This window comes from Atta colombica, unplaced genomic scaffold (assembly GCF_001594045.1).
Source record: "Atta colombica isolate Treedump-2 unplaced genomic scaffold, Acol1.0 scaffold164, whole genome shotgun sequence".
Taxonomy (NCBI): domain Eukaryota; kingdom Metazoa; phylum Arthropoda; class Insecta; order Hymenoptera; family Formicidae; genus Atta; species Atta colombica.
In genome coordinates, this window is record NW_017259255.1 from 749,380 (window position 1) to 762,997 (window position 13,618).

The 13,618-nt window shown below is 33.7% G+C and overlaps 4 protein-coding genes across 4 annotated transcripts; 2 read left to right on the plus strand and 2 right to left on the minus strand.

The window, feature by feature from the left end:
- Positions 1–1,290: 1,290 nt before the first annotated feature.
- Positions 1,291–4,755, plus strand: LOC108686125. Its single transcript, XM_018191228.1, has 5 exons — positions 1,291–1,841; positions 2,340–2,683; positions 2,811–3,621; positions 3,985–4,366; positions 4,569–4,755. The coding sequence occupies exons 1-5, from the start codon at positions 1,291–1,293 to the stop codon at positions 4,695–4,697; spliced, it is 2,217 nt and encodes a 738-aa protein (XP_018046717.1). The 3' UTR covers positions 4,698–4,755.
- A 683-nt stretch (positions 4,756–5,438) lies between these two features.
- LOC108686101 (coiled-coil domain-containing protein 124) lies at positions 5,439–7,286 on the minus strand. The gene is made up of 4 exons (XM_018191191.1): positions 7,173–7,286; positions 6,596–6,761; positions 6,174–6,442; positions 5,439–5,728 (listed from the first exon to the last, which is right to left on the minus strand). Exons 2-4 carry the CDS (start codon positions 6,752–6,754, stop codon positions 5,536–5,538), a joined length of 621 nt encoding a protein of 206 aa, XP_018046680.1. The 5' UTR covers positions 6,755–6,761; positions 7,173–7,286; the 3' UTR covers positions 5,439–5,535.
- LOC108686102 (UPF0235 protein C15orf40 homolog) lies at positions 6,918–9,745 on the plus strand. The gene is made up of 4 exons (XM_018191192.1): positions 6,918–7,143; positions 8,739–8,832; positions 8,974–9,101; positions 9,171–9,745. The coding sequence occupies exons 1-4, from the start codon at positions 7,036–7,038 to the stop codon at positions 9,258–9,260; spliced, it is 420 nt and encodes a 139-aa protein (XP_018046681.1). The 5' UTR covers positions 6,918–7,035; the 3' UTR covers positions 9,261–9,745.
- Positions 9,746–10,038: 293 nt separating this feature from the next.
- On the minus strand, positions 10,039–13,333 carry LOC108686116 (arrestin domain-containing protein 3). Its single transcript, XM_018191218.1, has 6 exons — positions 12,778–13,333; positions 12,458–12,582; positions 11,989–12,206; positions 10,873–11,019; positions 10,546–10,767; positions 10,039–10,460 (listed from the first exon to the last, which is right to left on the minus strand). The coding sequence occupies exons 1-6, from the start codon at positions 12,888–12,890 to the stop codon at positions 10,269–10,271; spliced, it is 1,017 nt and encodes a 338-aa protein (XP_018046707.1). The 5' UTR covers positions 12,891–13,333; the 3' UTR covers positions 10,039–10,268.
- Between the last annotated feature and the right edge of the window lie 285 nt (positions 13,334–13,618).

The window sequence follows — 13,618 nt, forward strand, 5'->3', positions numbered from 1 at the left end:
TCTCTCTCTCTCTCTCTCTCTCTCTCTCTCTCTCTCTCTCTCTCTCTCTCTCTTTGCATAAATATTTGTTCAAAATCGTTTGTACATAGGTAGTTCAATTAGATTAATATATATATTATAAATATATATATATATATTAATTGATATTATCATGTTATAAATATATATATTAATTGATATTATCATGTATTAATATTATCATGTTTTATTTATTGCTTAAGCGCAGAAGTGTTTAGGCTTTTAAAAATTTACGAATATATTTACCAGCAGTTTAGTAGTTCTACGAAAAAAAGTGAAATCATTGAATTATATGCGCATTAAATCATATGCTCATCATTACATATATCCTTTAACGTTATACTTTTCCTAATATCGTTAAATATTGTAATAGATTATTCCGATAGATAGAAAGAGAGAGAGAGGTAATCTACACTTACGTCGCTATAAAAGAATGCTATAATTAATCGGTTAAAGTCCTTTTGTAAGCTTAAGTTATTATGTTTGTAACTTGCATTCGCTATTCAAAGTTTCATTGTCATAAGAATATATAAGTCGTTTTAAAAACAAATTCAAACTCGTGTGTTTATCCGAATAAATTTCATTGTTTGAAAGTAATATGCCTTCAAAGTTCTTTCGAATTATTCGACCGTGGAAAGAACGCTTTCGTTTTTTTTTTTGTGGGGAAATCTTATCGCTTGAGTACAGAGAATACGTAGGAAAAGTGTTGCAAATTGAGAAAGTCGCTTATATTTGCGCAATAAAAACTCGCTGATCTATAATTATAACGTTAGCAATCTAAGCGGAATGGTATTTAGAGCAACTGTCAAGAATGTTCTGATATAATATATAGTTACTTAATTAAAATCAATGACTGTTATCTTTTTATGATTGTTAATTTATTTAAAAAGTGGACCTATTATATAAAACTTTTCATAATTAATAAATCATTGAGCATAGATAGTTTTTATTTATATTTAGTTCAGAAAATTATAAGGAAAATATATTGAAAAGACAATATGAATATTATAACTGTTATTTAGATACATAAAATTTAAATACATTAATTATATCATTGAATTGTATTAGATGTGGGAAAAAGTTCGTGGCGTTTTTCCCATCTAACGGGAAAAACGCCACGAACTTTTTCCCGCACCTAATATTATTCATTTCATAGGCAGCAAATAGGAATTAGCAACCACGCCGGAGCTATGACAGTCGTGTATTCGACTGTTCAAAAATCGGTTATACTGATGTATTTATGATTCGGCCGCGGGTCTCAAAGAAGAAACGATGGCAACGGAGAAAGAGGAGATTCCAGTGGGATCTCCTTGGTACGGCAAGGTTTTCGAGTGTTGGAGGAATCGAAATCGAGTCAGTCCCGGCAGAATCGAGTTGCCCGACTGCGATTTTTTTATTGTGGCACCGCGACGTACGCTGCGCGTTCTGAGGCCGACCCTGAAGAGCGGCTGGTATTATGAGACGGCGGTTGACCGGCCGGAGTCGGTCAACGACAATTTCTTTAATCGGTGGACTAGGAGACCGCATCCGTCCGGAAATTGCAGGTGTTCTTTCCGCCAGTCCGCCAGCGCGTTGAGCACCACCGAAGAGCAAATAATATCCGCGGAATTAAATCACATCCGAACAAGTCTCTGTGAGGCCGAGAAGAACGCACGTGGAATCGAAGAATTGGAGCAAAGGGTATCCATGAATCTGCAAAAGTTACGAGACGATTCGGAACTTTCCGATTGCGCAAACGAAACGACGGTGTCTTCGACATTAATGATTGATCGCCAGCCGTTCGAACAGAGCGCCAAACAACAAATTGTCAAAGATTTAGAAAGGTAAGTCCATTATAACTCAACTGATACAATGGATAAAAACGAAACGTGAAAAATTTTTCTTAATTATCGTTAAACATTTTTAATAATAAAATAATAATATATCCTGAATACTCTATTCTAAAGTGCCTGCTATTTTTTTTCTAGATTGTAGTACAACTTCATTTATTCGAAACATGTCATCAAGGAACAAGATTGTTCCGAATAATTCAGATAATAGAGGCTCATTAACTCTTCTTTCTACCAAACCTTTTTAGTTTCAATAATAATAGTTGACGTTCAAATTTGTTAAATTCGGAAACTGCAGTCGAGTATGTCGAGCTCTTATTATCTGAATGGATCGATTAATAAGTGCTTAGTTATGAGCGTATATTTGGAATTAAGTATAAATCTGTTCGTATGAATGAAGTGCAAATAAACGTAGCCCTACTACATTTGATAAATTAAGAAGCATTATTTTGGATGTAGGTATATAAAAATAAAAGAAAATAAATTTTATAGGTATATCAATACACTTTTGGAAGAGGTACTTGATGATACCGTTAAGCATATAATTAGTGTGGAGAAAGATAATGTTCAACATTCTTGGCAACGAACGAAAAATAATTTGATAAAATCACAGTCCGATAAATCCAAAATTTCGATAAAGGACGGAGATGATTCCTTTATCGATATTAATCCTCGTCTTCTAGAAGATAAGATGCAGGAGGAATGGATTACAGAAAACGAGCATAAAAATCAATTCACCAGAGTTTCGATAAGCGAGGGTTATGTGAATCCCGCTTTCGTTGGTTCGACTGATGAATTAGCTTCTCTAGATTTCGATTGTTCTGCAAGAAAACACAGTAAGCGAATACATTTAAGAAAAAATAAGATTATTTATTCTTCAAATTTCATTAATAAAAGAATTTCTATAGATATTCTTTTTACACAATAAAACTTTTCATTACTGTTGTACTATTTTTGGAATAGCAGATTTATACCTTGGAATACCAACGGAAAGAATTTCTTCGGAAAAATTGGATTGTGTAGATTCTGGAATAAATAGCGTAGAGACCATCGAGTTTCAATTACCTGATCAAGAACCCAGCTTTGAACAGTCTCTTTTACGAATCATTGATGAGAAGTTGGGAAGAGGTTCTTCAATGAATAACTCGGAAGAAGACAGTCTCGAAACAAATTTGCAAAAAGCGGTTCCAGTAGGAGGAGAACGTGAGATTAACTCTCAAGAGATTGAACTAACTTCGTCTAAACTTGAGACATCATCGACAGATCCTGATTGGAAAGTGGAGCGACTGGAAGATACTGCTAACATGGATTGTAATTTCGAGAAACTACGCCTAGAATTCCAAAGCAACGACAGAGATTCATCTCCAAATGACAAGACTCTATTAAAGATTGATGTAAAATTAACGGAAAGTCCTCCTATCGAGCTCAAAGATTACAAGAAAAAATGGATGGAATTCGATGAAATCTCTTCGCAGGAAAATACCAAATTAAGTCTCCGCGATTCAGTAATGCTTCGAAGAAATAAAAAACCAACTATAGTTTTTCTACACGGTTTTGGTTCCTCGGCAGAAGTCTTCGAGCATCAGTTGCAGTATTTCTCTTCTCTCGGTTATCCTTGCATTGCTCCCGATATGCTCGGACACGGTATGAGCTCAGCGCCCAGACGTCCTAGAGATTATCATTTCAGCAAATTACTCAAGGATTTGGACGCTGTTTTACACTATTACGCTTTTAAACCTGGAGAGAAGTGCGTCTTAGTCGCACATAATTACGGGTAAGATATTGTTTGCTTAAAACTGTGCATTGTAAAATATTCTTTTTTACTTTTCCATAATTTGTCTCGGACAATTACTTTTATAAAAAAAAAGTTTTAGATTTATATTATTTTTATATTAAATTTATTAGATTTTTTTTTTTATTTTGGCAATATTAATAATTATATTTAATATTAATTATAACAATATTAAAAAATTGCACTGTGTAAAAAATAAAATGTTAACAAAGATATTTTTTAACATTTTTGTATTAATTTTAATATTTTTGCATGTCTCAGAAAGTCCACTATACGTTTTTAAGTTAAAATTAACATTTCATTTTTTACAGTATAATATCTGCGAATATTTTGTATAAATTTCAGGTGCAGTTTTGCTACAGCATTAGCTTGTAAATATGATAATAATATTCATCAACTTGTGCTAATATCGGGCGGCGGTCCGACTCCTCTTGCTCCACCGAGCACAGAATGCGCGGGCCACTGCTGTCTCAGAGCGATTCTTGCGCCTCTGCTGATGTGCGGTTTTCATCGAGATATTCTCTATTCCGCGCGAGGCCGACAGCATCCTTATTGCGGTCAAGAATCGATGAAACAATGGCCTTCGCACATGAAATACGTATTGAAAGGCATGAATTGGCCGCAGGGTGACTATGCCTTCCACAGGAAGGTATGCACACCAACGCTTCTAATACATGGACTAAGAGACAATAAAGTGTCGTTAGTACAAGAATGTCAAATGGAAAGAGTAAGTTCATATCATGTGATCCATCATCCAATTAAATATTATATACATAAATAAAAAATATATTATCTAAAATATAAATATAAAAACTTTATATATATATATATGTATATAAAAAAATATATATATATATATCTAGATGATTTTTTTAAAAAATAATATCTTGATTTGAATTTGATCTTGATCTTTATCTTAAATTTTTTAGACAATGATGAAGGCTTTCCTCGAAGCTATTCCAATGGCTGGTCATAATCCAATGACTGAATGCCCTCAACAACTGAATCATATGATACATTGCTTTATAGATTTGTGGAAGAACAAAAAATGGCAGTAGTGATATCTTGATTCTAAAAAAAATGTCTAAAATGCTATATTACCAAAATTGCATTGACTCAAGCAATTAACAAATTATTTCAATCAATTAATTTAATTATCTCAGTCAAATATAATATTTAACTGAAAAAGTAAGATACAAGTCAAGAAGACTTATTCGAATGAACTAAACGATAAGGATAAATCAATGAAGTTCATGTGGCCTCCTAAAAATGTGCCAAGCTTTGTACAGATGTATACAGAAAAAAATGTACAGATAAAATGAACGTCTCATTTGTTTAGATCACTTAAAATAACTTAATATTTCGAAATTTTTAATACTCGAGTTGATTCATGCACATACAATGCACTTACAATGCACATGAGCATCATTTGTCCTTATTTAATATTTGATAAATAATAAGAATGAAATGATTTTTAAACATTGTAAGTGTGAATCGGAACCGTAGCTTCAATATGTCAAGTATAAGATGTTCCATTTTAAATTAAACTTAAATTTAATACCTAAGAATTCTTAATAAATAAATTATATATCATGCCATTTAAAATAAATAAGTTTTATTAAAAAAGTTATTTTACTCTTTTATGCCAGAAAACAGTTATTCAAAGTGATCTAATAAATATTAAACAGAGGCTATGAAATAACGTATAGATTTACCAAAGATTGATTTATATATCGTTATTTTTCATACAATACTTTTATAAGTTATATGTTTTACAAATAAAAATTGTATACAGATGATTACATCACAATGGTTATTTATTTTAACAAAATTAAATAATTAATCAGTCGACGATGCGCAAATATGTGTCACGCTCGTTTGATACCACCACGATCGTCAGCGATTTAACGTTTGATTAAGTGGATTCTCAGTCGACTTCATCCATTCTTTCCTAAGTATCTGTTTCAACTGACTCAATCTCAAAGTAGGATTTTGTTCTTTAATTATCGGCATCATTCGTTCCTCAAAGCTCGCGTACGCGGCTTTCATTCGTTTCTCTGGATGTCGATCTATTTCAGGATCTTTTGTGCTGAAAAGAAAATGAAAGATAATGAAAGAAGAATTAAATTTAATTGTTATATTTTAGGAAATATAAAATATCAAGATTTTCCAAAGCTTTAATTATTATTGTGATTATACAGTATAATTATACCTTGGCCATAAATATAAAGCACTCTCTTGCAAATTGATGTAAATATTCTATATAACGAAAAATAAATTAAAATAGTTTAAAAAAATAGTAATTAAAAAAAACAATATTTATGTTTTAAAATACTAATTAAAAAAAACAATAGTAATTAAAAAAATTTATTCTTATAAAAATTTTAATATTTTGTTAGCTCTCCTATAGATTCTATTGTCGCCTATTATTTTTCTCAAAAAAAAATACATTAAATTGAGGGTGTATTTATATCAAGATTGTGTATAAATTTTATACAGATTATATTCTAATGTCTTGAACGTAATTTAATTACCTTAAAACAGATATAGCCTCGTCTATACCGTGAGCCGTTTCACCTTCCAAAATCAATCTGTTTAAATTTTCCTCGATAGGTCTCTCCTCTTCCTTTTTCTTCATTGCCACTTGATTTCGTTTCTCAGTGATAGCAACGATTTCGGCTCTGGTAATTTTCGAAGCAGGCTGCTTGCCACCAACTTTTATATTTGCCATTTCCTTTTCGAGCAGGGCTTTTGCTTCAGCTTTTTTTTCTAACTGCTGTTGACGTTTTTTCTCGATTTCTTCCTGAATATAATAAATGTGTACTCATTTCAAATACTGATGCAATTGTTTTTTTAACAATGTTCAATCGATATCCCAAAATAATAAAAAAAATATTAAAAAATTACAAATTATTCTAAATTGCATTTAAAATTAATTTGTAGTTAAGACACGTACTTGTTTTTGTTTCTTCTTTAATACTTGCTTATCATTGTCCTCCCATGCTTTATCTTCAGCTTCTTGCGCTTTTTTAATGGTTTCGGCCTCTTTGGCCGCTGCTTTTCTAGCCCGGGCAGCAACCGCCTTGCTATTCTCACCCACAAATTTCTTCGGCATATTTGATCTGCGATGTAATAAATCTCGATTGTTATTCGCGAGTTTTTCATTTGATTTGTATTATCGTGCTCTATATTCAAAATTAGTGGGCATGCGTTTTATTACGTTACTATATTTGAGTTGGCAATAGTCTGACATGCGCGAAATCTTGTGAAAATTAAGATTCAGGTTAGGAGACTTCAAAATAATCGACATTCTAAGGCAATAATAACACGGGAAGAATCGCTTGTATATTTTCAATCTTTGTGTGAACGGACGATAAACGATTTCACGAAAAGCACATGGTTACGCGGTTAAAGAGCGGCTACAAGTATTTAATCGTCACGCGTGAAATGTCGAAACAACGATCCACGAGAAATGCGAAGACGCCAAAGGTGACAGGCACTGATGTGAGTGATCATCTTGATCTTGCACTTACCGATTTCTCGCCCATATGATAGTCGATCATCTGTCGCGAAAGTAATGTGACATTTTCTGTTATGTACACTTTACCATCTCTGGCCAAGTGGCCACTCCATCCTCCGTGTCGATAAAAGTGACTAACCACGTCTACCAACCTTACGTTAGTTACGACTGGTTCTCGTCATTGCTGCGATTACAAAATTGTACCTACAGAATATTACACGTGGGTGGAACTGTGACATCTGTCACTTACCACGTGGCGCACGGAACGCACTAAATAAGACTCACTTTTAAATTCATTACTTTCACTTTTAAATTCATTACTTTAAACTTCGCTACAGTATATGTGTCATAGGAAATAGATAAAAAAGGATTAAAGAATTGGAATCGGTAGTAACACGTTGATTTAACACAACAAAAACTTCCCAGCAAACGAGAATGGATTGAAATGAATTGAAATAGATTCAGATTTTCAGAAATATTGATTCACGAATATTAAAATGAATGCTTTTCAATTCTGAATGCATTTTTATTCATTTAGGAATTGGAGCATATCTCTATGCCTTTCAAAAAATAATATTAGCTTTTTTTGTGCATAAACACAATTGTGAATACTGTTCAATTCAAAATTTTGAATAGGAAATGCAATTTTTCAATCCAATTGCATCCAATTGAATCTAATTAAATTCAAAAAAAGTATTCGCTATTTAAAATACGCATTTGGATAGAAAAAAAATTTCAATCCATTTTAATCTATTCTCATTTGCTAGGGAAACAACTTTTCAACAGGCAAGTATGTTTGATTCATTAGCTTGCTGAAAGTTTACATATGCTAATGAAAACTCATTATATACCTAAGTAGAACGCAGAAGTCAATAATATATCATAAAGACATCATGGTCTAATATTTAATTGTTAAGTGATAACGTTCTATGATGACGTTCTATGATATAATTATAATTTAATTACGACTCTACCTGGGATGCGTTCCAAAACTTGACCCTGCCAACTTCGAGTATCTTTTATCTTTATTCAATATTCGATGAATAAAGGATAAAATAAATATTCGGGTTGTGTGACGGTAGAATTTTCGAACGCGATTCGAAAACTCTACTATCTTCTTGTCTGTACTTGAGCGTATTCAATTTGCTGTCTCGACCCGATTTCGAATCGATGATTTATCCATTTTTGTAGCTGCAAAAAAGTGCTAAACTGTGCAAGAAATGAACGAATTATTACACTAATATTAATATTTGCAGTTTTTTGTCGTATGACAAAATTTTCAAGCGTGTTAATTGGCTGCAAAACAGAGAGGTTCTCAAATTTCTATAGCCAATCAACAGACTTTACAAATTTATCGTACGACAACAACAGATAATGTAATTAGCCTTATGGTTCTTGCACATAAGGTGCAGCAATTCTTAGCATAAGAAACAACAGTGTTTCTTATGCGTATTTTGATCACTTAATCTCTCGTTTTTCTGAGAACAATAATAAATACGCAATGGGACATTGACTGCTTGCCCACGCTTTTACATGCCGAGTGTGTCGAGAAATTGCCTTCATTACGCATTGTTTGCAGGATTCATCTACGGGACCTGTGATCTTAAATAAAGACGGAAACGTTGCAATTAAAATTCAGGCTAAACCCGGAGCGAAATGTAACAATGTAACCGGTAATGCAAAATATCATTTAATACAGCTTTTTTATAGAAGAAAGCACCTGTTTTAACGTTATTATGTAGTCTTTGCAAAGAAAGAAAACAATTTTATTAACGGAATCGCATAATTATTGTTAAAGAAATGAATATCCATAGATATTTCTGACGAAGCAGTAGGTATTGCAATCTCCGCCCCACCAACGGAAGGTGAAGCCAATGCTGAACTCATTAAGTATCTAGCTTCGATTTTTGGAGTAAGAAAATCTGATGTGTCCTTGGATCGAGTTAGTGTTTGGATTAATTCGAAGCAATTTTACTAGTTTGTTCATATTTTAAACTTTTGCTTTTTGCAGGGATCTCGAAGTCGGCAAAAAGTAATTATAGTGTCAGGAATTACGACAGATCAAGTTTTGACAAAATTGAAAGGAGAGATGGATAATTAAATGTACTTTTTTACTAAATTTTTCTGTCATTAAACGATTTTTCCCAATTTATACATACATATAATCTTTTCCTTATAAATACATTTTAATTTGTCCTATCTTTATATTTACTTTCCGCATATTTTTGATTAACCTTTTCGATACGATTTTATTTTTCGCCACTATACCTCTGCTGCGAACAGTCGAATCGCGAATAAGCTATCACTGTATGGGACAACTATGACGTAAATGTCATCGGAGAAGAGAAGCATAGTAGTTAAATTTTACTGTGTAAAGTAAATTATTAAAAGTAAATTATTAAATTATAGTCGTCATTAGTGCGCGGCGAACACTTAACGCTGGACGACTATAGTCGTCGTTAACATAGCGAATGTTTATTGTTGGACGGCTATAGTTGTCGTTAGTATCGAAAGGGTTAAAAGTTCAATTATTTTACATTATATAATATTATACAATTTATACATCTGTTTTTTTCATAAATGCAATTAACCGGATTAAAATATTGTCAATATTCATAATATTCAATGTACATTACATTTTTTAACAGCTACACGGAAAGAATTTTTTCTTAGAATTTATTCTAAAAATATGACAGTCGTTGGACAATATATTTTGAAGAATTTTAATGTAAAATCTCTCTTATTCATTAATAAAATACAATAGTATAAAATAAATTTGATCAATTTTACTAAAGTACATGATAAAAATCTTTAAAATATTGTATTGTACCACAACTACCATATTTTTTCAGGGTAAATTTTAAAAGAAAATTCTCTCCGCGTACGTATAATTGCACCAGATATAGCATTTTCAAATATCCATCGATTCTTTGAAATTTTACATGAACGTTGCTGTGACTAGCAATACAAGAATCGATGAAAATTTTGAAGGAAGTATAGCATAAGCGCATGGAAGCGCAACTGATGTGACCTACGATCACAGAAAATTAATACCTTTTTGGACACTAATTTTGAAATAATCCAATAATAGATACGTAATATTACGCTTTCACTCTTGTATTTCGAAAGCTTTGTCGTCGAGCCAAGGTCGGAAGATGGGTAGCGTCGATGGATAATGAGCACCCCGTTTGGACGGTGCCGTACCAACTGGTGCACCCTCCGGCCTCAAAGGGTACGTGGCTAGCACGATCGGTATTTGTAATTTGATTTCTTTGTCCAGACTCTTCGGGCTTATGACGAACTGCAGAGAAACGTTAAGCAGATAAATTTAAAGAATTCCTCGCGAGGATTCTGACGCAATTACATTTCTCTCTCTTGACACTCACGTAAACGTGATAAAGAACGTTAATCAAGTGGCACCCTCTCAGATTCGTCGGCGGCAACGGAGGAACGTACATTTGTTCGTTTAGCCATTCCTCGCTCTCACCTGGCCGAATCTTCCCCCTAGAAACGCTAGCCAGCTCGCGAGTCTCGCTAGCGAGCACTTTACCTCGACACAGATACTGTATCGTTTCGGTGAGTGACGCCTTGGTTGATTTCATCGTCACCTGGTAATTCGAATTTTCAATTTTTCATGCTTTGAGTATACCTTCGAGATTTGTATTTATTAAAAGCGTTGAAATTGTATCTATTGTATGCTGATTAAAATGTACCTTACTGCGATTGCTGACAGTCGCAGAAATACCGATCGTTTCCCCAGGTACATATCCACCCCGGTCCAGACTAACCCTGCAGAATACAGGACCACCCGATACGCAAGAGACTCCCACACGCTGTTCAATCTCCTGCCTTGCAGGTTGCTGTTCGATCACGAAGGCATTTTATTCATATATATATAATTTCGGAATTCAATTAAATTTTCTAAATTTTCTAAATTAACCGATATCTTAAAAAGGAAAGAGTGTTTATTCTAATCGTTAATATTTGCCGATACATCTATCTATCTACAATTGAACAATGCTCGTCGTTGAATGCTGTCCGCCAACGCGAAAAATTTTTTCTAGAGATGCAAATGTATTGCTGCCGCAATATATGGGCGGTGATTTCATCATGATCTAGCGATTATCGTTATGTTGTAACTGGCGTAAAACAATGCAAATACGAATCACCACGCAAACGGAATGTTTCGCATCTTTTTATTTAATCTTAAATTTATTTGTATCGAACGTGTCGAATATATAATTTCTTTAAATTCTTTGTCTTGCATGAAGATATTTGCAACGCTTTCCATACAGGTCGGTGACCAGTATCTGGGTCTTGGTTATGATAATGAACGCTGAGTATTCATTTAATTGCACGCGCGAAACACTTTCCTTGGTCTGAATCGGAATTATGTGAAGGTGTTCATTCAGGAAACTAATGTTTATCCGTAATAATTTTTTAGTAAAACAAATATGACTAATTCAATCAATGAATTTAACCCGTAAAAGATACGTCTCTTTTGAGCACTCGTAAAAAAAAAACACCTAAATGCGAACTCACATCAGCATTAATGTTTTACATCTTCCCAGAGTTAAAAATGGAATTAAAATTTATTATATAATTATTAAATATATTTTTCAATGTAAAATTTTTTAACTAATCGATTGATAATATTGAATTTTGAAAAAATATTCATTTTGCGCGTTAAACAAAATTAATTTCTTCAAATATCCAAGTTGGAAATTTTTCTGGTACAAATTTATACCCACGTGTCATTTACGAATTAAAACGTAATGATAAAGTACACCTGGATTAATTTATTGATTATCCTAATAAAAAACTCTCACCGCTAATATCGGAGGTTCCAGATTTAAGTCAATCGGATTCATGACGATGAAAACTTGTTGATTTTTGTGAGTAAGTCCACCTGGCTCACGAAGAGCCGCTTTACAATAATATTGCACCCATCCATGTTTTCCGAGAAAAGTGGAAGGTAGACCCAATGGCAACCCCAATTTGAACGGAAAACTATGTATTCCGGGAGATAGCAATGATGGTCCTTCGCCTATTAAAAATGTCATTTTGTATCTTTAATTAAGTTAAAAAGACGTCAAGCTATCTCCTTAATTACATCACAGTAAATTATTAGAGAGAAAATTTTTGTTAAGCTATTATCATACAATACTATTATGCTATATTATACGAATAATTTACTGAAGCGCACACTACTTATTGTTGAAACGTGATTTAAAATGTTAAATTACATATCCTCAAAATTGTATATATACAATATAATCTGAAATAATTAAAATTCACCTGGTTCACCCAACAACCGCATGCGAAAATCAATGTAGTTTTCTTTGTCGTAAACTCTCTCGGCACGTTGACTACGTACCCGAACTACACCTTCTCCCACAACATGGAAATGCAGTCCCGAGACGCTACGGTAATGTACTCCACATTATTAAATTTGTGTTACTTACTTAAGTCTACCATGTACATATCTATGTAAATCTGACACTTTATCGCGTCTTAATAAAAAAGATTTTTGTCTTCAACGCATATACTTTTTTACGCGCAAAAATGATTTTTTCGACCATGAACTCAATACCTTCTTTCTATAAAACGTTACTTACTAAGCTTCATCGTCCAGCTCTATGAGAACACGGCCGGACAAGAAGTGGCCAGGAAAATATAATAGATTCGTGTTATCGAAAAGAATCAAGAATTTGCTGAGTTTTCTCGTCATCTTGTTGCCGAAATGGGAATATTTTTCGTTATGTATTTGCGGAGGAGGTTTATGCAGACACGTTTACGTCACCGCGGCTTCACGCTCACTGAATACACGTCGAGGAACGCGCAGGAGCAACCTTCTTCTTCCATGCGTTACCTCGTGATGCGTGGTGAGAATCACTGGCTTGCATCGCATCAGCAACACGTTCGTAACATGGCATGCCTCTCTCCTTCTCTTTCTGTTCTTCGCAATCTCTCTTTTTCTGCGTGCTGATGGACTGGTACCAGCTACGATACTACAATCCACATCATCATCGTACTTTTCGCAACAGCAGCACGTTACGCACGCATTTTCCGTGCTTCTCACGATCGAATGAGCGATCGAAAGAAAACCGATCCGCCGATACTCTGGACTGTATCCTCACCCACCGCGAAATTTTCTGTCACTATTTCATAGTAGTCACCGCACCTTCTTGTCCATTCTTGGAGACGCACTCACTTTCGCTCCCTACCTTCCTACCTGGTTGCTTCTCTACCACCTCCCATCCAGTCTGATCCGGACTGGTCTCACCTGGCTTCACCTGCCTGTAGGTATATGTGGCCAATAGCAATACTCTAATCAATATTACTGCTTTTGGCATTAATGTACGTTTAAATAACGGTATGTTTTGTATTAGATTTTTTTTAATGTTGCGTTAACCATGTTAAAATTGTGTTTATTATAATGAAAACGATATGTATTTA